Source organism: Neltuma alba, unplaced genomic scaffold, assembly GCF_004799145.2.
Source record: "Neltuma alba isolate B1F8T4 unplaced genomic scaffold, ASM479914v2 tig00005273_pilon, whole genome shotgun sequence".
NCBI lineage: Eukaryota > Viridiplantae > Streptophyta > Magnoliopsida > Fabales > Fabaceae > Neltuma > Neltuma alba.
Genome location: NW_021634043.1, coordinates 64,711 through 88,482, shown reverse-complemented (window position 1 = coordinate 88,482; position 23,772 = coordinate 64,711). Strand labels below are relative to the sequence as shown.

Below are 23,772 nucleotides of genomic sequence, written 5' to 3'. Positions count from 1 at the left end.
TATTTGTATGTATATTAAATTGTATCTATATTATTTGTAGATTATCTTGTACTTCGGAGTTTGTAATTTATGCTCTTATTTCTCAAGCTGTGAGGTTAAGCTTGGAATAGAGGTAACCGGGGTTAATTTATTTTATATACATGCTTTGGATTGTAAGATGTTTATTATATTTTTATTTTCTCAAGTTAATTTGTAAAATTATGCCTGTGAATAAAATGTACATTTTCTTATATGACAAATTTTGGTGAAGTGGGAAGTATGTTGATTTAAGTATGCTTGAGTTGTGCTTTATTGTAAATTTTGTTTTCTTGTGGTGCTGAATTTAATATACTAATATTTTGTTAGTGAAAAAAAAAATGATGAAAATGTGTCGTACTTTGTTTGAAATTATATCATCTTACTTTGAAAAATTATGAGATTTTTAATATATATATATATATATATATACACATATATTGTGATTATGCATGGGGTTGATGTGTGGAGGTTGGGATTTTGTTATGTGGAGGATAATTGTTCTTGAAGCCCGCGCGGCATGCCTACACTATTGATCCCAGTGTTTGACTTCTTTTTGTTAGACCCCTGTAGTTTTTCTTTTTCCTTGGCCCGGAATTGAGAATGAACTCTTGGGTAGACACCTCTTGCACCATAGTCCATTCTTGGGCAGTGTAGGTATAGGAGGGGGCTTGTTGCTTGATGTGAGTGGGGTGACCTTTGACCGGGTTACTCAGCACAAAAAGCCCGGGTCCTTGTCAAGGAGTCATAAGGAAGAGCAAGGTGATGGGAGGGCATATTTCATTGTGTTGTTGCATATATGTACTTTTATATGAATTGTATTGTGGATGGAGAGATATACTCTTTTTATGTGATTATATCTATTACAGTACCATTTATTTCTTAAACTATATTTAAGCACTACTTCACCAACTTGCCATCCTACTTGTATATGTCATAAATTAATACTTGGTTACTGGGACTTTACGTCTCACCCCGCTATTCATCAATACTTTTCAGGAGAGCCATCTAGTTTGGCTCGGCGTGAAGGGAAGCAACCAGAGGCATAGGCGAGCATAGTCTAGTAGTCCTTTTTTGGTTTAGGCATGTAATGTTATGTATATTGCCATCTTAGGGCCCACAATTGTGTTGACATATACTTTCTTTTGTTTGAATGACTCTATTTGATGGAATGCTGTTAAAATGGCTGAAGGCCATAAGACTCTGCTGTATGTGATACTCTTATGTGTATGCCTTATGGGCTGGGTTGAGCACCCTATGTCTCTTGTGCCCTAAGTCTTTGCGAGATGAATATTATGTTGGGCTTGTGGGCGATTACTGTGCCCTGAGGCTTTGTTCTACGTGTTGTTAAACCCATGAGTGTTTTATGTATCCTGAGCTACTTGGGACGTTTTCGAAATAAGTCAAACTCTTTATAACCATGGTAGTATTTTAACACTCTAACTCAATTCTTTTTCTACCATGGTTATCATTTTAAAAATAGTTTCATAATTATGTATTAAAAAGAGGTCTTTTCATTAATATTATCCCTCATTGTGTTTAGATAGAGGGGAGAAAAAATGAGAGAGAAGGTATAACATTTACAACACAATGATACTCTTATTTAATTTTTAGCCAATTTTTATAGTAATTGCATAAAAAAATGAAACCATCAAATTAAGGATTAAAGTCAAATCAAAATGAAATTATTTTTTGTATTTTATTTAAAGATCAACATATTGAGCAAAGTATTTTTCTCACAACCTAATATAATGAAAAGAAAGTTAAAATAAAAATAAACATGTCACTGACTGAAGGAGTGAAAGGCCCCACATTCGTATGGACTCCGCCCAACACAACTGCGATGTCGGAGGATTGCATACAATAATTTGTATAGCTAGCCTAGCTATGAGATCACCACAATATATTTAGTTGAATTGAAGTATCAAGTAATTATGGTTAACTTTGGATACCTCGACGAAGCATAAAATTATAGATGATTACACTAGCGTTTTGGGTGGCTGATTTCCCAAGAAAGCCTAAACAAAAACTTAACCCAATTATAATCGACCGACTTCTGGCGACCAAAATATATATATATATATATATATTTATATAATTGACTGACGACTGACTTGTTTGTATTCAGACTTGGGGACTCACACTCGCGTGGACGCCATATCGATATTCTATATCTTGTGATGAATTGTGATCGATCCGTGGACGCGTTTGATTGCCCTCCTCTCTGATTCCCTCAATAAGCCATGGCTTCTTCTTCTTCTAGTTCTTCGCAGACTTACGACGTGTTCCTGAGTTTTAGAGGCGAAGACACTCGTCTTAATTTGACTGCTCATCTTTATAGTGCTCTAACACAGTCAGGAATCCATGTTTTTAGGGACGATGGAGGCCTTCAAAGGGGAGAAGAGATCTCCGCCTCATTATTGCAAGCAATTGAAAGATCAGGAATTGCGTTGGTAATTTTGTCTCCAGATTATGCATCTTCCAGATGGTGTCTGGATGAACTGCTGAGCATACTGGGGCGTCTAAGATCTGCAGCTCAGGTGGTTGTTCCCATATTCTATAACATAGATCCGTCTGAAGTTCGTCGTCAGAGAGGCACATATGGTGAAGCGATGGAACGACACCAGCAGAGGTTGGGAGGGGGCGGTGATCTCCGGGTGTTGCGCTGGAGGGAGGCACTCACGGAAATCAGCAATCTTTCCGGCTTTGATTCCAGAGCATTTCGGTAATGTATTCCAAACCAGCTCTCATTAAGGCCAAAAAAAAAAAAAAAAACGGGGGGAGGAAATGAGTCAAATGACGATGGGTAAAACTCAAAATGCCTTCATAATTTTATTTTTAAAATCAAAATGGAATTCAATAGAAAAAAATATATATATAATTTAGTATAAATTCGAAATCTTTTATAATATATATATATATTTATATATATATCAAACATAGGCTATAGATGTCTGGAAAATAAAAGTAAAATTTATAAATTTTTTTAAAAAAAATTCAAACCCATTTTGTATAATTTATTTTTATTTTAGAGTAACTTTGTGTGAGCTTTAAAAGTTATATCTATAAATTCATCGCACGGTTGAAAATGTTTTGAGTAATTATTATACTTGCGTTTTCTGTTCTGCTCTTGGCCTTCTTTTGAAGCCTCCTCCTGTCCGGCTCCAATAGCCTCCTTGTGCCCTTTCGGGTCCAGAAATTAATGCCCCCGATTTATCCTACACTTGAAAGTTTTCCTGTGATGCATATACATATTTAATGGCTAAATTGGTCCATCTCTTATCCTTAATGGCCCGCTAAAATTCTTCCTGTTTAAAAGCAAGTCTTGTCGGTTCTATTTCTGATAATGATGCTATTTATGTGGCTGATTGTATTGTTTCACGGACATTTATTAATGACAGGTCTGAAGTTGAGCTGATTGATACCATTGTGAAGGATGTTTTAGAGAAAGTAGATGCTGGACAATTGTTTGTTGCTGAGCATCCAGTGGGAATAGAGTCTCGAGTTCAGCAACTGGCAAGTAAATTGTCAAAAAAGAGATTTAGAAAAGCTCATATCATCGGCCTCTGGGGGATGGGAGGCGTTGGTAAAACTACTGTTGCCAAAGCCTTTTACAATACAATTGGTCGTACGTTTAGAAGAGCAAGAAGTTTTCTTGCGAAGATAAGAGAAAATTCAAAGCATTCTAATGACGTAGTTAATTTGCAAAAGCAACTCATTTCTGATATCATTAATACAGAAGTTTTCAAGGTACCTAATATTGATAGAGGGAAAAGAATAATTCAAGAAAGATTTCCCAACATAAAAGCATTTGTTGTATTGGATGATGTGGATAGTGTCAATCAGCTGAATACATTATGTGGAAGTCTTGAATGGTTTTGTCCTGAGAGTATAATAGTCATAACAACTAGAGATCTCCATCTGCTTAGTGTCATTAGAGCTGACTACAAGTATAGAATGAGAACGATGGATGAAATTGAGTCACTCGAGCTTTTTAGTTGGCATGCTTTTAAGCAAGAAGCTCCCCTTGAAAACTTCATAGAACTTTCTAAAAATGTAGTTGCTTACTGTGGTGGACTTCCTCTAGCTCTTGAAGTGCTTGGTTCTTATTTGTTTGACAGAAAAATTGAAGAATGGGAGGATGTCTTGTCCAAATTAGAAAGGATTCCGAATGATGAGATACAAGCAAAGTTAAAAATAAGTTTTGATGGTTTAAAGGATGATATGGAGAAGAATATATTTCTTGATATTTGTTGCTTCTTTTTCAATAAGGATAGAAACTATGCCACGCACATATTAAATGGATGTGGATTTAATGCAAAAATAGGTATAACAACCCTCATTGAGCGAAGCCTGATAAATGTTAATAGGAACAACAACAAGCTTGAAATGCATGACTTATTACGTGATATGGGAAGAGAAATCATTTGTGGAAACCCACGAAAGGACCCTGAGGATCGCAGTAGATTGTGGTTTCAAGAGGATGTAACTGAAGTGTTAATGCAAAATACAGTAAGAATTTCTTTCATGTCTTATTTTCTTTTGCAGGCTTTGATGTCAAAGAATATACATTCGTTTTTCCACCAAAGTTATGTAGTTTCTTCTTTTTTGTTGCTCCAACTTACGAGTTTCATACCCTTTTCTTAAAATTTTTATGGTAATGGGACTTCAATTCTTTCCGTAACATTTTTACATATGTTTTAACAGGGAACAAAAGTTATTGAGGGCATATCCCTGAAAAAGCCCCATGAAGTGTGTGAGATTGATTCTGAGGCATTCAAGGCAATGAGAAAACTCAGATTGCTCCAACTAGAGTATGTAAATCTTGAAGGAGATTATAGGCATCTTTCAAATAAGCTAAGGTGGCTTTGTTGGCGTGGATTTCCTTTAAAATCCATACCTGACAGCTTGTACCAGAAAAACTTAGTTGCTATTGACTTTAGATACAGCAAGCTCAGGCTAGTTTGGAAGAAACCCCAAGTATCAATTTGTCCTTCCCCCCTTTTTAAATGCTTTAAGCTGTCAATATTATAATTTGGCTAATTTTTCACATGGAACTTCATTTTTGCAGTTGTTGCAGTGTTTGACAATTCTCATTCTAAGCCATTCACCTCACTTGAGACAAACTCCTGATTTTACAAACCTACCAAACCTTGAAAAGTTAGTACTGAAAGATTGTCCAAGCCTAGTGTTAATTCACCAGAGCATTGGAGATCTGAAAAAAATTATTTTGGTAAATCTAAAAGACTGCAAATGCCTGAGGATTCTTCCTAGAAGCATCTACAAGTTGAAATCATTAAAAACTCTCATTCTTTCTGGTTGTTCATTGATTGACCATTTAGAAGAAGATATTGAGCAGATGGAATCCATGACAGTACTAAAGGCAGATCATACTGCCATAACAGTAATACCCAAGTCATTAGCAAGATTGGAAGCACTTAAGCATGGATATGTATCTTTCCTAGGCCTTGAAGGAAGAGCACCAGATGTATTTCCTTCTCTCATATGGTCTTGGATGTCACCCGCCGATATTCCCCAGTCCAGCAGTGAAGAATTTTTGCTGAGGATGTCATCTCTAGTTTTTTCTGTCATACAGAATGGCAGATTTCATGGCCTATCTCCATTTTTGGGCGATCTTGCCAAGCTTCGAGGTGTGTGGGAAGAATGCCGATCACAGTCTCGATTCGATGGAGAAATTGCGAGACTTTTGGATGCCTTGTATGGGACAACCTTCATGGAATTGGAATCCACACCAAGCAGATCCGTGGAAGCTTCTACATCATTTGACGGTCATGATCAAGTTCAGAATGCAACATCGGTAGATTCCCTCAATTCTCTTTTAATTCAAATGGCAGGGAGCTGCAAAGTAGACTTATTGAAAGACAAAATACTACAGGTTTGTCTCTGTTTTCTTTTCTACCACCATCATGTTTGGAAACATTGGTTTTCTGGAGTACCAGACTCATATCAATATTGCATGCATGAGAAATCCATAGTTTCATTAACAAACAGTGATTACCTTACGGATGCAATATTGCTTCCCACAAGTCTAATGAGCATGTTATAATGAAGGGAGTCGTATTTTATTTTCCCTTTTCCGGGCCACATTGTTTTTTTTATAAGTACTTAAATATGAGCTTTTGATTCCTGTGTTGATGCCCTCTATAGGGATGGAATTCTGGCGGGTGGAATGATTCTAACCTACCTGGTGATCAGTATCCGGACTGGTTTATCTACAAGGGCGAAGGACGCTCAGTAAATTTTAAGGCACCTCAAGTCATAGGTTGTCACTTGAAAGCGATGCTTCTGAATGTTGTGTATTCTTCTTCCATGGATAACACAAGGCCTCAATTTCTCATAAATGTTCTGATAATTAACTACACGAAGGCTTATGTTAAACAATGTAAGGGAGACTCGGCAACTTTCCATGAAGATGCAGAATGGCAAAGCATCATTTCAAGTGTTCAACCTGGTGATCAGGTAGAGCTTATTTTAAGTATTGGGCCTCAATTCCCTGTGAAGAAGATTGCAGCATACTTGATCTATGATGGTTCTAAGCGTCGCAGGTTATTGAAATAATTGTCGCAAAAACTGATTTCGCTTTGTAATATAGCCTCAGTATTTCTGATGCAGCGGCAACTTTTAGATATGGAAAATGACAATTACGACCTTCTTAAGCAAGGTAATGATGCTTGAGGACCCAAATTTAAAGCTGCCAATTGCTACAGACTTAAAACAAGATTTTTACATTTCAACTAGAGCTTTTTGGTTCATAGAATTTTCCCAATTAGTACATGACCTTGGTATTTAATTGGCATTTTCAAGTTCTAGGGTTATTATCTGTTATTATTCTGCAAAACTTGAGACTAACTCTCCTTTTGCTTTTTAAAATCTGTCGTTATACGTTGGACAATGGAGAGTGTCCGACTTTTTGGTACGAAGAGTCTTGGATGGTGAGCTGGACTGTCAAAAGATGATTGTTGTTTTTAAGGTTTTTTTTTGTGTTCCCAATAAAAAGCTTTCCATTCCAACAATGTTATCTGAGGACCATTTTTCTTAATTAATTACAATGTAAATGTTGGGAGTCCAGACCAGATTCTTTAATTTTCAGTGAAACCAATTTGAAGTCTTTGTTTTCACCATAAACATGGAAAATAGAAACAGAGTAATTCTTTAAGAAAAGTCAGCTTCCTAAAACTGCAAGTGATAAGCCATGAAACTCAAGAAACATGCTTCTGAACAAGACTTATCATCTTCAAAGCAGGTTTTTCAGAAAACAGAGTAGAATAAGAAACCTTGACCTTGCACCACAAATTCCAAATAATTTTCATTTAAAATGCAAATGTGGTTTTTTATGCTGATTTGTGAAACAGCCTCCTAGAATAACAATCGCAAATAACAGTCAGATTGATTCTGTAATCTGCACGTACTGTGTGAGGACTAAGGATCTCGTGCAATGCATCCTTAAGATACAAGGACTTTTTATTGCTATCAGGGAAATTGACAAATAATTCCCTAAATCATAACTGAGAACATGGTTATCTCTGAAATTTGACTAGCATATAAAGAAAATAAAATTTGGAGATAACAAATTCAACTATTGAATTTCTGCTTACAAAAATTATTTCCACCTAGTGATGCCAGTTGATAAGGTCGTACAAAAATCACTGTTGAAGCTTTGATGGATGAAGGAAAGTAGTAGCTTCATATATTGGGGGCCCTGTCAAGACGATAAGACAATGATGCAGGTGTCCTTATTTAGTTGTAAAAAAAGGAACCTAAGTTCATATTTGAAGATTATAATCAAACAATAAATAAAATTCCATTTTGGTCCTCCAGGATAACTCCTATATCAGATAACTTCCTTAGTGACTTCATGTTTCACTTCACTACTCCGGCAGGTTGTCTTTATTTCAACATTTGTTCTGCAAAAATTTACACAGAACACTGAAAGGATAATGCTAAAACAAATACTGCACCTAGGAATGGCCCGTACATAACAAGACCACAAAGATAGATAGATAGATAGATACGTATGGCGTTTGCTCTCTGCTTCAGTTTCTGATGGATCACAAAGGTAGCCGTAGGTATAATTAAAGTACTGCTGTTCTATTTGTTCCTTCCGCTCAAATGTAAATGTAGATCATAGCATGAGTTCATGTAAATTAGTTAAAGTGTATCTTAATATCCTTCAGCAATGTAAATTAAAAATTTACTAACAAACTATTGGTTGAGATAATAAATTAAAAATTTACTAACAAACTATTGGTTGAGATAATAAGTGGTCTCACCCTTATAAGGAGGAGAACACAAGTTTGAATTTTGAAAAATGCATTTGTTAGGAGATCTTTAACTTTAATGCTTCCGACTTGACAGAGATTGGTCTCAAATCCAAGTGACTTAAGTATACTCTTGAGTTACACAAAATAGAATAAAATAAAAATTTGAAGTGAATGCCTGACTACCTATCATATCATCCTCCTAGCTGGTAAATTTTTCTTTGTTGTATGATGTCTCTACTCATGCAATGTGATGGGGGCACGATTTAGTTGCCGTAGAAAGGAATTCGATAATTCATCAGCTTTGGTTGATTGGTAAATTGACGAGGAAGACTTCATCAATGGTACTTGGAATGATAACATCGCAAGGGAAGTGGCAGATCTGAAAAATAAAATCAATTAGCTTTGGGGTAAGATTGTGAAGTTGAGGACTGATGATGGTTGGAGGCACTAGAAGAGGAAAGTGCAAAGGCTTTTGAAGATTTTTATGGAAGACTTCTCAGCTCATCAAGTAACACAGATTTTTCTGAAGTTTTGGAGGGTGTGGATAAGCTATAACTCCAGAAATCATCAATGAATGGTTTATGAGAGAGGTGTCTATTGGTGAAGTTAAGGCTGCTGTTCATGAAGTGGGAGGAAACTAAAGCGCCTGGATCAGATGGCTTCACGGGCAGCTTCTACGAAAATAGCTGGGTGATAATAGGGGATCAGGTATACTGGCAAGTTAAAAGTTTCTTTTCAAATGGTTTTAAGCTCAATTCAATTAATGAACTGATCGATGTGGTGCCAATCCGAAAAGTAAAAAGTCCAGTCATAGTCAACGAGTTTTGACCTATAAGCATTTTTCTTATAAAATCATTTCAAAAGTTATGGTGAATAAGTCTAAACCGTGGCTAGATAGCTGCATTTCTGAATAAGAGGGAACCTTTGTGATGAGTCATAATCAAGATAATATTATCATCGTGCATGAGACTTTCCATTATTTGTGTCATAAAAAGAGTGGTCTTCTAGAATTGGCTTTCATGAACAAAGCCTAGGACAGACTTTTGGACTTCTTGTACCATGTTCTGCTTAAAATGGGATAAGAAGCGGGCAAATAGAATAATGCTTGTGGGGGCTTGATCCGGAACACTGAAAGGGAGTTCATAAAAGGCTTCATCCACCATATCAACGACGGTGACACTCTCTCAGCTGAAATTTGGCCTTGCCTACGCAGTTAAGGTTGCCTGTCATGAAAGTTCTAGGCGAGTTATCCTATAGAGTCGGACTCGACGCATGTGATTGAGCTTATTATTATTTGCAGCCAGGAGGATAACCATGCAGATTGTGATGTGATTAGAGAAGTGAAGTCTCTGTCAAAGCGGGAATGGGATGTTCACATTAACTAATATTGATAGTAGCTGCAATAATGAGACCGCTGACTGCCTTGGTAAGAAGGGTCTTAAAGCACCGCCTGGTTTTCACGTGGTCTTTGATCCGCTGGTGGAGCTTATTAACATTCTGAGGAAAGACTGTTCAGTTGGCCCCCTAGGTGTATGATTATCAGTTAAAGTGTCTTTTTGTTAATTAAGAAAGAAGAAGAAGAAGTGGGCAGAATGATGATGAGTTCCTTGGTTTGTAAAGTCTATGAACTTCAAGCGGTATGGTAAAAGAGTATCTTCTGTTAATCAAGTTTTTCAAGTCTCTTCATCAACGATACTTATAGGATAATTATAGATTTAATCATTTAAATTTATATCAAGTTTCAGTTTAATTCTTTAAACTTAAAAATTACAATTTCATTTTCTTAAACTTGAAAAAGTTAACTTTAGTAATAAAAATATTGACTCATTGAACGTAAAACACTGACTCATGGCTAACAAATAGGAATAAAAGTAGACTAAGTTCTTATCAAAAGCCTACGGTGTAACCTGCTTGTGTCTGACATAACTTATTTGGTAAATAGGACAGGGTCGGGTTCTTGTCTATAGCAAGTCCTATTTAAATAAATAAGATACATATTTTCATAAGGGCTAGCCTATAAGCCCACAAGTCTAGTTTATTTAATTGATTAATTTATGCGGGTTTCCAAAAACTAAGAATATAGGGAGGTATTTGGGTACCCAATGCAGTGGAAGGGAGGAACTCAAAACAGAAATTTAGTTTTCTGATTGATAAGGTGCAGAAGAAGTTGAGCGGTTGGAAAAGGAATTGTTTATCTTTGGCTGGTAGGTTAACCTTAGTGCAATCGGTCACACACCAAATTCCGGTGGGCCACATGTTACATGAAAATACACCTAGAGGGGTGTGTCAGCAAATAGAGAAATTGCAGAGGGAATTTATTTAGTGGCAGGAGAATGGTAGACGGAAGATCCGTCTGATGGGTTAGAAGAGATTGTGTTTGCTGAGGGAAGTTGGTGGATGTGGTCTAAGGGATTTGACAGTGATGAATGATGCAGTTGTGCAAAGTGGGATGCGAAATGATAGAGAAACCGGAGAAGCTTGTGTCAAAAGTGCTGAATGCCAAGTAGGGGAGGAAAGCGAAATTAACAAGGTCTTGTAGTGTCAAGCAGAGTGATTCAGTTGTGTGGAAGAGGCTGGGAAAACTATGAGACAGAATGGCGGCAAATGGTGGTTGGGAAGTTACAAATGGAAGGAGAGTCAGGTTTTGAGAAGATAGATGGGTTGGAAATAAGGTGTCGAAGGAGAAATGTAGGTCTACGTGGAGGGAGGAGATGGGAGAAATGTTAGTAAGGGATTTTTTGAATGAATGGGGAGAGTGGAACTTGGATACGTTGAAGGAGCTACTGCCAAACGAGACTGTGGAGAGAGTTCAAGCTATAGTGCCACCAACCACAGATGATAGCTGTGATAAGGTGAAGTGGATAAATAGTTCGAATGGTAAGTTCTCTGTTACCAAAATGTATAAACTTTTGAAAGGTTTTATTGGGTTGAGGGGTGATAAATTGTGAAAGCGATCTGGAAATTTGGGGGGGGGGGGTCCTTTGGAGTATGCAGGTTTTTTTGTGGTTCGCTGCAAATGGTGGCTTGCTTGCTTCTGCTAAAAGACGTAAAATCTTAAGAGACATCTCCAGGGTGTCTAGTTTATGGGGCAGAGGTCGAAGGCACTCATCATGTGTTGCGTGGTTATGTAGTAGCAAGGCAAGTATGGAATGAGTTGCCGGGAAGACAGGAATGGGGAGACTTTTTTGAGCTGAATCTTTATGAATGGTCTCTGCAGAATCTGTAAGTCAAAGGGCAGATGGAATGAATGGAATCAGATATTTGCAGTGTGCGGTTTGGTGCTTTGGCAATGGAGAAATGGCTTCTTTTTTTATTTATTTATTTTTATCAAACATTGCTAAGCTCCACTCTTGTAGAACACGTGACCTCCTCTGTAAGAGGAGACATCGGCGTCAATTAAGTTACAAGCTCTTGGATCCAAAAAAATTAAAAAGCACATATATAAACACTTTGTAATTTGGGTATGTATTCAAAGATTAAATATTATATTTTTCATAATTAATATATGACTATTTCTATACATTTTAATTAAATTAAATTATTTTAATTATTACTAGTCTTATCCAAGTTAATCTCGGTCTGACCCAATAGCTCTTGAATCACTATTTCAATTGGTTTAATGACCATTCTGGTTTTTAGTACTAATAAGCATCACTATGTGATGTTCTAAAAATGGTTAATATAATCTTCAATTCATTTTGATTTTGGTTTTTGCAATTTAAAACTAGTATCATGTTAACACATTATTATCAAGGCATACCTTCAAGTTCAGAGAGTACATATAGTGATATTTATAGATTACCGATCAACAAGATCTTCATATTAACAATAGGATTCAAAAGATGTTAAATATTACTAATCTAGCATAAATATAATATCCTTGACTTTAGGGATTAAATATTGCATTAATCCTTCTAAAAATTAGCGCCTTTTTTTTGTATTTTAATCCCTAATTAATATCTTGACTGTGTCTAAAAAAGAATTAACTGTGAGAAAATAATAGCGGGGTCCAATTTCATTATCTCTTAGAATAAAAATTTTGCCCATGAATTAAACGGCAGGGAAGAGAATGATATGGCAGAACTATAACTAAATTACAGTAATTGACTGCTTCTGGCCGCCAATAGCAAAAAATTGTAATTGACCGACTGTTGTTTCTTTTAAAATGAAGTCTGGCTTATTGAAGTCACTTTCTTGTGAAAATTGTGATCCGTTAAAGCGTTTTATTTTGCGCTGCTGTCTGATTTCGCCAATAAGCCATGGCTTCTTCTCCTTCTTCAAGTTCTTCCTGGACTTACGATGTGTTCTTGAGTTTCAGAGGTCAAGACACTCGTCGCGGTTTTGCTTCTCATCTTTATAACGCTCTAAAACAGAGACGAATCCATGCTTTCGTGGACAATCCAGGGACCGGGTTGGGAGGAAATATCTTGGAAACGTTATTTCAAGCAATTGAAGAATCACGAATTGCGTTAGTAATTTTGTCCCCAGATTATGCTTTTTCCGCTTTCTGTCTGGATGAACTGGTGAAGATAATGGAGTGTAAGAGAAGTCAAGCTCAGATGGTCATTCCCATATTCTATCAGGTAGATCCGTCTCATGTTCGTCATCAAAAGGGCACATATGGTGAGGCAATACAACGACACGAGCAAAGGTTGGGAAAGGGCAGTGATCGGGTCTTGCGATGGAGCGAGGCACTCACGGCAGCCGCCAACCTTGCCGGCTTTAGCTTTTCAGATTCGGAATATAGGTAATATTTCATAAATATCAGGACCGCAGGTTGTTGGATTAACCCCTTTCTATTTCAGTAAAGTTTACGCTTCAATAATTTGTCACTAATTAAGATTGATGTGATGAAGATGATTGTTGTTGTTGATTATTCATTTGGCTGATTCTATTTCATGGTCTTTCTGCTTTATTCTACGTTCCTTTCGATCTTCATTTTAGTTTTAGATCCAAATGAAACAGAACCGAATGGCCGGCCTTTCCAAAAATTAGGATTTGTATGGTCTTTGTGGTTTCATCTTAGTTCAGCTTCGTCCTTCATGCCTATTCTTAGGCACCGAAAAATGTTGAAGTAATTATGATTCAAAATAATAAAAATTATATATAATAATATAGGACAAACAATAACTTAGTCTTAATCCTATATTTATAACTTCAAAAGAATTATAATTGTGTTTCCTGTTCTATTCTTGCACTTTGGCACGGAAAAAAAGAAATTATAGGTTCCATAAAATTAAACTACAAAATGGGACTTATATTTAGGACTGAAGGGATACGTATTCAATAGCTAAATTACGCCATCATCTCTTATTCTTAATGGTTCAATAAAATTCTTCTGTGTAAAAACTAGTCTTGTTAGTTTATTTATAATAATGATGCTAATTATTGTTTCACGGATGTTGAATTTAATGTTGACAGCTGGTATGAAAGTGAGCTGGTTGAGAAAATTGTTGAGAAAGTTTCAAGAGAATTAGGCGTTGGAGAATCACCGTTTGTCACAGAGCGTCCAATGAGAATGGAGTCAGAAGTTGATAAATGGTTCCATTACGACGTGTTCTTGAGTTTCAATGGCGAAGACACTCGTCGCAGTTTCACTTCTCATCTTTATAATGCACTAAAACAGAGAGGAATCCACGCTTTCATGGACGAACCAGGGATTGAAAGGGGAGAAGATGTCTCTGGCTCATTAGTGCAAGCAATTGGAAGATCACAAATTGCGTTGGTAATTTTGTCTCCACATTATGCTTCTTCCAAATGGTGTCTGAATGAACTGGTAAAGATAATGGAGTTTCAAAGAAGTCAAGCTCAGGTGGTTATACCCATATTCTATGAAGTAGACCCGTCTCATGTTCGTCATCAGAGAGGCACATATGGTGAAGCAATTGAACGACATGAAGAAAGGTTGGGAAGGGACAATGATGGGGTGATGCGGTGGAGGATGGCACTCGCAGCGGCTGCCAACATTTCCGGCTTTAGTTCTTCAGCATATCGGTAATATATTGTAATTAAACCAACTCTCATTTAAAAAAAAAAAAAAACAGAGGAAAGGGCATGATTGTTGGCTAAACTCAAAACACATTCCCATATGATGTTGTATGTTTGGACATGACGAAAAACTGAGCAATGTTAACATACAGCGCCAACAGCCTCCATGTGCCATTGGCCTTCTTTTGAAGCCTTCTCCTATTCGGTTCCAGCAATTAATGCCCACTCTTTTATCCAATACTTGAAATTTTTCCGATGATGCATTTACATATTTAGTTGCTAAATTGGTCCATCTTTTATTCTTAATGGTCCCGCTAAAATTCTTCCGTTTGAAAATAAGTCATGTTGGTCTTATTCCTGATGATTATGGTTACTTATGTGGCTGATTATATTGCTTCACTGGTATTTAATATTGACAGGCTTGACAGTGAGTTGATTGAGACTATTGTTGAGAATGTTTCAGAAAAAGTAGACACGGGACAATTGTCTGTTGCTAAGCATCCTGTTGGCATAGAGTCACGAGTTCATGCATTGACAATTGAATGGTCAGAAAAGAGATCCTCAAAACCTCTTATCATAGGTCTCTGGGGGATGGGAGGCATTGGTAAAACAACTGTTGCCAAAGCCATTTACAATACAATTGGTCGTAAGTTTGGAAAAGCAAGAAGTTTTCTTGCAAATATAAGAGAAAATTCAGAACATGCTAATGGCCAAGTTAATTTGCAAAAGCAACTCATTTATGATATCATTAAAACAGAAGTTTTCAAGATACCTAACATTGATAGAGGGAAAAAAATAATTCAAGAAAGATTTCCCAACATAAAAGCATTTGTTGTATTGGATGATGTGGATAGCGTCAATCAACTGAATGCATTTTGTGGGAGTCTTGACTGGTTTTGTGCTGGGAGTGTAATATTCATAACAACTAGAGATCTACATTTACTTGATGTCATTAATGCTGACCATAAGTATAGAATGAGAGAAATGAATGGAATGGAGCTTCTTGTGCTTTTCAGCTGGCATGCCTTTAATCAAGCAGATCCCTATGAAAACTTTGTAGAATTATCTGAAAAGGTAGTTGCTTACTGTGATGGACTTCCACTGGCACTTGAAATCCTTGGTTCTTGTTTGCGTGGGAGAACAATTGAACAATGGAAGGATGTATTGTCCAAACTACAGAGGATTCCTAATAAAGAGATACATGAAAAGTTAAAAATAAGCTATGATCGATTGAATGATCACAGAGAGAAGGATATTTTCCTTGACATATGCTGCTTTTTTATCAACAAGGATAGGAACTATGTTACCCAGATATTAGATGGTTGTGAATTGTATGCAGAAAATGGATTACAAGTCCTCATTGAGCGGAGCCTAGTAAAAGTCGGTAGGAATAATAAACTTGAAATGCATGATTTATTGCAAGAGATGGGGAAAGAAATCATCCGTGAAAGCCCATGTAAAGATCCTAAAGAACGTAGCAGATTATGGACCCATCAAGATGTGCTTGATGTGTTAACGGCGCACACAGTAAGAATTTTCAAGATATTATTTTCTATTCTAAGTTTTGATGTCAAGGGATGCATTATCTTTTTACAAAATACAATTATGATCTTCCTTTTTCATTACTACAGTATACATGTCTCATAGCGTTTGTTATAGCAATCTTGTACGTAAAAAGCAAGATCAAGATATATAAATGTTATTTGTTAATTGGCTTTCTCTCAACATTTATCAAATGTTTCCCTCGCTTGTAACTTTTTTTCTCATACGTATTTATAGGGAACTAAAGTTATTCAGGGTATATCTTTGAAGGCATCAGAAATCCATACAGAGTATCTCATTAATTCTGAGGCATTTAAGGAGATGAAGAAACTTAGATTGCTCCAACTAGATTATGTAAATCTTAAAGGAGATTACAAATATCTTTCCAGAAAGCTGAGATGGCTTTGTTGGCATGGATTTCCGTTAAAATACACTCCTAACAACTTTTATCAAGAAAAACTAGTTGCTATTGACTTCAAATATAGCAACCTCAGAGTAGTTTGGAAAAAGCCCCAGGTATTTATATTTGTTGTTACAATCTATGAAGATAATCAATATCTTTGATAATATAATTCTTCCAGAATGAAGCTTCTGATTCTTCAATTGATACTTGCATGTTTTTGCAGTTGCTAAGGATGTTGAAGACACTCAATCTCAGTCATTCTCCTTACTTGACTGAAACTCCTGATTTTACATATCTACCAAACCTTGAAAGGCTAGTGATGAAAGATTGTCCACGCCTGATTTTAATTAACAAGAGCATTGGAGATCTAAAATACCTTCTGCATGTAAATCTAAAAGATTGTAAGAGCCTTAGATATCTTCCTAGAAGCATTTACAAGTTGAAATCTGTAAAAACTCTCATTCTTTCTAGTTGTTCATCGATTGACCATTTAGAAGAAGATATTGAGCAGATGGAGTCTTTGACAACTCTTATGGCAGATAATACTGCCATAACAGTAGTACCCTTTTCATTAGCAAGATTGGAAGGGCTTAAGCATGGATATGTATCGTTCCCTGGTCATGAAGGAAGAGCAAAAGATATATTTCCTTCTCTCATATGGTCTTGGATGTCACATAACAGCATTCCCCACTCCCGTATTGAAGAATTTGTGCAAAGCATATCAGCTATAGATATCTCAATTAGACGGAATAGTAGCTTTTGTGACCTATCTGCATTTCTAGGCGATCTTGTGAAGCTCCGAAGTATGTGGGAGGAATGTCGACCACGGTTTCGATTTTATGAAAGAATGGCAAGACTTTTGGATGCCTTGTATGAGACAAATTTGATGGGATTGGAAGCAACTCAAGATACACCCCAGATCTCATATGCGGAAGCTTCTGCGTTATCTGAGGCCCCTGACCAACTTAAGATTTCAAGACCAGCAGATTCCTTGAAATCTCTTTTACTTCAACTTGGAGTGCTAGACAAGGCAGAGTTGCTGAAAGTGGGAATTTCTCAGGTTCGTCTCTTTTCTGTTTTTAAATCCATGAGCTCTCTGAAATAACCTATTATCGTTAGTGCGTGTGTGTTTTATGTGTTAATATAATGATGAAAAGGCTTCAGTTTTGTTTTTCAACAATAACTAATAGAAGCATGAACAATTACTTCCGCACACATGCTCTAATAATTGTTCCTGATCCTTGCTTTCTTTCCTTTTCTGGCCACATTATTATTTAATTCATGTGTTGATGCAAAATAGGGATGGAATTATGGTGGGTGGGATGATTTTCACCTACTTGGTGATCAGTATCACGATTGGTTCATCTTTAAGGGTGAAGGACGCTCAGTAATTTTTAAGGTACCTCAAGTCATAGGTTGTTGCTTGAAAGCAATGCTTCTCAACGTCGGGTATTCTTCTTGCACGGACACCACGACGCCTCAATTTCTCATAGATGTTCTAATCATTAACCTCACAAAAGCAACAGTTAAACATCTTAAGGGAGACTCGTCAACTTTTCATGAAGATGCAGAATGGCAGAGTATCATTTCAAGTTTTCAACCTGGTGATCTGGTGGAGCTTGTTTTAAGCATTGGGCCTCAATATCCTGTGAAGAAGATTGCAGCATACCTGATTTATGACGGTTCTAAGCCTCGCAGGTTTTTGAAATCATCGTTATCACAAAAGCTGATTTGGGTTTGTCATATAGCCCCGGTACTTCTGATATGTGCTGCAATTTTAAGAAGGGGAAAATGACAATTAAAACCTTAAGCAAGATAATGATAGTTAAGGATCCTAAGGTTCAAGTCTTCCAATTGATAGCCATTTCAATTTTAGATAATCAATCAACGACGTTGGTATTTCATAGGCATTTTCAAGCTCTATGATCATTAACTGTCATTATCTTGCGAAAATTGACACCATCTGTCATTTTCCCTTTTGAAATCTGTCGTGATATGTTGGACATGGCAATGTGTTCAACTGTTTCTGTTAGAGGAGAGTCTTGGATGGGTGCATCGGACTTTCAAAACATTATTGTTGTTTTCAAGAACTTTTTTTTTTTAAATTATAAAAGCTTTCCATTCCAACAATGTTATCCAAAGATCAACTCTCTTAATACAATGTGAAAGTTGGAAGTCCAGAATTTTTAATTTTCAGAGAAACCAACTTGAAGTCTTTTTCCCTTTTCCACCATAAACGTGGAAAATAAAGGCAGAGATTAAGAAGGAAGAAATTCTCTAAGAAAAGTCAGCTTCCTAAAACTGCATGTGAGTAGCTATGAAATACACGTTTCTAAACAAGACTTGTCGTCTTCAAAACAGGTTTTTCAGAAAACAGAGTAGAATAAGAAACCTTGACCTTGCACTACACATTCCAAGTCAGTATCAATTCAAATGCAAATGTAATTTCTTATGCTAATTTGTGACACAGCCTCCTAGCATAACAATCACAAATAACAGTCAGATTGATTCTGTAATCTGTATTTCCTGTGTGAGGACTAAGGATCTCGTGCAGTACATCCATCAAAGACACAAGGAATTTTGATTGCTGTCAGAAAAATTGACAAATAATTCCCTAACTCAATCATAACTGAGAACAGAGTTTCCACTATCCCTGAAATTCAACAAGCATATAATATGAAGAAAATAAAATTGTAGAGATGAGAAATTCAACTATGGAATTTCTGCCTACAAAAATCATTTCTGCCTAAAGATACCAATTGAGAATGTCATATAAAATCACTGTTGAAGCTTTAATGGATGAAAGAAAGAGGTGGCTTCATATGCTGGAGGCCCTGTCAAGAAGATAAAAGAATAATTCAGGTGTCCTTATTTAGTCATGAAATGGAACCTAAATTTATATTTGAAGATTGATCAAACAATAAGTAAAATTCCATTATGGTCCTCCATGATACCTGCTGTATCATAAATTCCATCCATAAAAGGATTACGAGGGAAAGCCTAGCAGCTAGCCACTCTCAACAATCGTGAGCCTAGACACTGACAAGACAAACCTAGAAAGAAAGATAGATATATGCAGGGCTCGCTTCTGTATTGGTTTTTGAAGGATCATAAAGGCAGCCAAAAGTACTGCTGTTCTATTTGTTTCTTCTGCTCAAACATAAATGTGGATCACAGTATGAGTTTATGTACATTAATTAAAGTGTATCTTTCAGCAACGTAAATTAAAAATTTGCAGTAAATGCTCACTACCCATCATGACCTATGATGTCTCTTCTCATGCTACGTTATGTGTTTGCGATCATATCTAGCCAGCCACTCTATTGCTGCTGCTGTTTGTATAATATATGGGTCAGGATCTTCTTCAGACTGATGGGCCCAACAAGTATTGGGACAGAAAATACGAGAGAAGAACCAAAGATGGCCCAGGGCCCATGTCTGATCAGAATTTGCTACGAAGGAAGGGTAGAAGCGGGAATGATAATATGCAAGAGGGGTAGCGATTTTCTGACATTGTCAGGTAGTGGGAGTACGTTTTAGGAGGGAAAGGCGTAGTAGTGAGGTAGGCAATTGGTGTGTCAGACAGGAGAGGGGTGTCTGATCTCTCGAATATCAGATCATGAGTGTTTTCCTTCATTTTCTAGCTATTTTCTTAGCGCATTTCCGGGTGTGTTAGCTTTTTGCATCAATAATTAGTGTTTGTATTCTCTTATTTTCAATCAGTAAAGAGGATACACGGCAATATTTTCCCAGTCATATAGTTTCTAGCTGCTGGCTCTATCACAGACTGTCTCAAGTAAACCGCAATAGAGAGATCTCATGGTACTGTTTAATGTTAGCAATGAATATTAATGCATAAAAATGATAACTTTAAATCTAAACAGGAAAATTTGTCAAATCAAAATTCTAGATCTCTTCCCTTCCTGTCTATTCTTCTCAATCCAATCATACTATAAAATCCAAGCCTTTAGTGAGCCAATGTACTGCAACTCCATAATTAGGGACTTGTATGTTTTTCTACATGATAGATGGCACACCTTTTTCTTGAGAGTAACTGGGTTTTGTACTATTTTAACTTCACAGAAGACATCTGGATTGGTTTTTTTCGTAAACGGTGAGGACTTAGGATCACATGCAATATATTCATTATTGTAACAGAAATTTTCTTTGCTGGTAAAAGAAAAGGTGACAAATAATTCCCTAGCTCATTCATAACTGAAAACACTGCTTTCACTATCTCTGAAGTTTAACAAACACAAAAAGAAGATATTATCGTCAAGACAAAACATTCAAATATTAGGCAAGAACAGGAATCGCATACCAACAATGTCGCTATTGTGGCTTTGATGGAGTTGGGGAGGATGGTGGCTTCATATCTGGGTACTGTCAAAAACATAAAAACAATCATACAAGGGTCCTTATTTACTCGTAGAATTAAAGCATGAAATTTTAGATATTACAATAAAACTACTCATAAGCCAATGTAGTGCTTTCCGGAGAATTACCCTATTTTCTAAACAATGTGATTTAGAACGCCAGTAAGCTAACATGCTATAGGATACAAGTGTGGGCCCAACCATGGTCCTACTGAAATGCTAACTTTCATGCTCATACGTATTTGCTCAATAATTAAAATGAGGAAGGAGTTGAACCTTTCACCAACAAACAAACAGAATATTATTAATCTCACTAAAACATGTTTTTCCCAGCTAAAATATCCAAAAGTGATTTGATAGTACTTAAATAGATGGTAACCGGGGGGAAAAAGATTTCAGTTAATGTACATTTGGGTAGGGAGAGGAGGAAGCTTTAGAATCAATCTTCACATCTGGAAAGGATTCTGCAGACTTTCTCGCAGGTCCAGTGTCCGAACTTTGATCTTCCAGTTTTGGGGACAAGGAGTTACCATTATCTTCATTTTGCTGAATGGCCCCATTTGTACCAAGTTGTTCTGAAGCTTGTTTCTTTTTCCTTGGGTAAATATGTACAGAAGGAGGTAAAAGGGTATCCTGTATTTCCTGCAAATATAAAGGCATAAAATTGATTCCTCTAAACCATCCTTCCAAAAGAACTTTCTGTGACAAGAAACCTTCATTTAAGGTTGTCATCAAATAAAAGAGTAGGAATTGAACTATCACAATATAATAATGAATCCGCCATTTAGGATTTTTCATATTCAAAAGAGTATTAGATAAATGTTGCAGTAAAGGATGAAGAATTTGATTATTTGCCAACGAGCATCAAATTTCTTATGAATTTTGTGTGGTGAAGAACATCAGGCAGAATTGGGAAAAATAAAAAATACACATACCATCCACCCTTGCTCGCCTCTGACTCCTCCTCTAATTGCATATGCCTCCTTGAAACCATTCTTAAATAATAACTCGGCCACTTTCATGGATTTACCATCAAAACTACCTTACACACAAAAAACAAAGCAACTAATGGACTTTGAATTGTGTATAGCATTTGGTAAAAGAAAATGAAATTTTGTTCGTCTACAATTCAACTTCTATCACCTTTATGACAGACTTACATAAAATTATATTCAATCTTCTGCAAAAATTAAGATGTGAAGAAGTGAACAGTATAACCAGAAGATAAACTTTGAAGCATCCAATTAAAAGACATTTAGTTGGTCAAAATAAATCAGCTTGTCGTACAAACAAGAAAAAGCTGCGCAGAAAAGGCCCAAAGCCAATCCCAGATGAAGCTGCAGATAAATTTGGTGTTCAGAATAGCACCTAGGTCCTGTACTGTCCATAGGACCAAAACTCGAAGCAGTTATTCAATCACTCCTTCGCAGGGGGCATGTTATAGAATGAGATATAAAAAACACTGAAAATACATCAGTCACATTCCTCCAAGTGCCCTTTATGATTATTTGTCTGATAGTTTTAGTGAAATAAATTATCAAATTTCCATCATATTTTTGTATTAAACCTTCATAGAGATCCACATGTAAAACTGTCAGAAACAACTCTGCATTTGCCAAATTAAACAATTCGATCAGACCAAATTTTTATTTTGGCATTTCCTCTTGGTTTCCAATAAGCTGCACTTTAAACCTAAAGAACACAGGATTCAGAAATCTTTTCCATCATAGGAGAATATATTGCATTAAAATGCTACATTTTATTTTACTTACTTGTCCAGAATACAGAGGACAGTATTTGGTGCATCGTTGAAGCTTTCCAACACCTTCTTAACAAACCCGTCTTCGTCTCCTTCTGAAAATTCAACCTGCACTGTTTCCTTATTCAAAATTTTCAAATTGGGAGACCTCAGGAATTTCAAATTCTTTCTATCTCTTATGTCCAAGAGCTGAGAATAAGGATCATCCCGCAGCTTCCGATATGCATCTAGGGCTGATATGAACTTGTATTTTCTAAAATACTCTTGAGTCAAAGGTATGGCAACCAACCAAATGAAAGTACACCCGGCGACGAAAAAAGGATATCTATTTAAAAAGTTATCAACCGAGACGACAATCGATTCCAAATTGATTTTGCCCGACTCTGTCTCTGCCACAGATTCTGCGGCGAGGCAAGGAGAAGCAGCGAAGAGGTCAATTATAGCAAAAGATAAGCACCCGGCAAGATTTTGAGGAGAACTCTGAGAATCGGTTTGAAGCGAAATGGGAATTTTCTTAGTGGAATATGAAGATTGGAATGAAGAATCAGGCGGTTTCGGGTTTGAGAAAAGATTGAAGGGTTTGAAGGCAGGAAGATTTTTCTGGGTTGTGGGGTGGTTTTTGTAGAGTGGGAAAGAAGAAGGGAGGAGTAGAGGAAGCGTATCCATCAAGAGATGAGGAAGGAAGTAAGAGCGACAGAGAAAGGATAAAAATGGACTCTTGTACGACGGATCAACGCCGTTTAATCCTGCTTGGCATGTTAGTGCTCACCGTTATGGTCGGAGTTGGGGCATCACCCCTTTATTCCCCCTTAAGCTAATAATTAATAATATTTTAAAAATAAACTTTTCTTTTCTTTTTTTTTTTGGGTTGAACAAAATTTCATTTTTATCCTTTTATCACTGTTTTTCTATTTGATCCCTCAGTATTATTTTCAAAAAAACTGGTAAATTTTCAGTTGAAAAAGTGAAAATATACAGGAGTATTTATAAATCATTGATAACTAATTTTTTTTAACTTTTAATCACAATTACGCGTAGATAAATTGGATGGCAACAGAAAAACCAAGAAAAAAAAAACCGGACCGGACCGGCCGATTCGACCGGAAAACCGGTGAACCGATGGCTGGTCCGGTCTGAGAGGCCAAAAAAACCGGTTATTAGTTGAACCGTTCTCAACCGGTAATAACCTAATCAAACCGGGAAAACCGCCGGGTTGATGGGTTGCCCGGTTTTGGAAATTTTATTTTTTTTTAATCCGTCAATCCATGAAAAACGACGTCATTTGGCATGGAAAATTAAAAAAAAAAGGCTATCCGGTCCAAATCGAATCAGCTCACTCAACCCCTGCTTCGGTTTCTTTCTCCTTTGCCTTTCACTTCTCGCTGTCGCCACCCTCCCCCAAATCGA

The 23,772-nt window shown here is 36.6% G+C and overlaps 5 protein-coding genes across 10 annotated transcripts; 4 read left to right on the top strand and 1 right to left on the bottom strand.

Annotated features, from left to right (window-relative positions):
* The first annotated feature begins 1,991 nt into the window (after window positions 1-1,991).
* On the top strand, window positions 1,992-5,837 carry LOC114747246 (TMV resistance protein N-like). The gene is made up of 5 exons (XM_028935545.1): window positions 1,992-2,740; window positions 3,417-4,527; window positions 4,723-4,995; window positions 5,087-5,532; window positions 5,612-5,837. The coding sequence occupies exons 1-5, from the start codon at window positions 2,259-2,261 to the stop codon at window positions 5,835-5,837; spliced, it is 2,538 nt and encodes an 845-aa protein (XP_028791378.1). The 5' UTR covers window positions 1,992-2,258.
* LOC114747238 (uncharacterized) lies at window positions 5,753-6,788 on the top strand. Its single transcript, XM_028935537.1, has 2 exons — window positions 5,753-5,911; window positions 6,184-6,788. The coding sequence occupies exons 1-2, from the start codon at window positions 5,864-5,866 to the stop codon at window positions 6,592-6,594; spliced, it is 459 nt and encodes a 152-aa protein (XP_028791370.1). The 5' UTR covers window positions 5,753-5,863; the 3' UTR covers window positions 6,595-6,788.
* A 5,768-nt stretch (window positions 6,789-12,556) lies between these two features.
* LOC114747245 (TMV resistance protein N-like) lies at window positions 12,557-15,473 on the top strand (the record flags this gene model as incomplete). Its single annotated transcript, XM_028935544.1, has 3 exons — window positions 12,557-13,044; window positions 13,719-14,291; window positions 14,705-15,473. Coding segments are annotated over exons 1-3 (1,830 nt in total), but the record flags the coding sequence as incomplete, so codon positions are not given.
* LOC114747236 (rhodanese-like domain-containing protein 4A, chloroplastic) lies at window positions 15,405-23,175 on the bottom strand. 6 transcript variants are annotated; one of them, XM_028935533.1, is made up of 5 exons: window positions 22,379-23,046; window positions 21,542-21,644; window positions 21,015-21,248; window positions 20,552-20,613; window positions 15,405-15,471 (listed from the first exon to the last, which is right to left on the bottom strand). In XM_028935533.1, the coding sequence occupies exons 1-4, from the start codon at window positions 23,029-23,031 to the stop codon at window positions 20,563-20,565; spliced, it is 1,041 nt and encodes a 346-aa protein (XP_028791366.1). In that variant the 5' UTR covers window positions 23,032-23,046; the 3' UTR covers window positions 15,405-15,471; window positions 20,552-20,562. The 6 variants fall into 6 exon arrangements, with proteins under 6 accessions (XP_028791366.1, XP_028791365.1, XP_028791368.1 ...); XM_028935532.1 differs by lacking the exon at window positions 15,405-15,471 and adding an exon at window positions 17,942-17,999; XM_028935535.1 differs by lacking the exon at window positions 15,405-15,471 and adding an exon at window positions 18,489-18,883 and having other exon boundaries at window positions 21,137-21,248; window positions 22,379-23,175.
* On the top strand, window positions 15,479-18,025 carry LOC114747244 (TMV resistance protein N-like). Its single transcript, XM_028935543.1, has 4 exons — window positions 15,479-15,812; window positions 16,065-16,343; window positions 16,454-17,290; window positions 17,531-18,025. Exons 1-4 carry the CDS (start codon window positions 15,690-15,692, stop codon window positions 18,023-18,025), a joined length of 1,734 nt encoding a protein of 577 aa, XP_028791376.1. The 5' UTR covers window positions 15,479-15,689.
* Window positions 23,176-23,772: the final 597 nt, after the last annotated feature.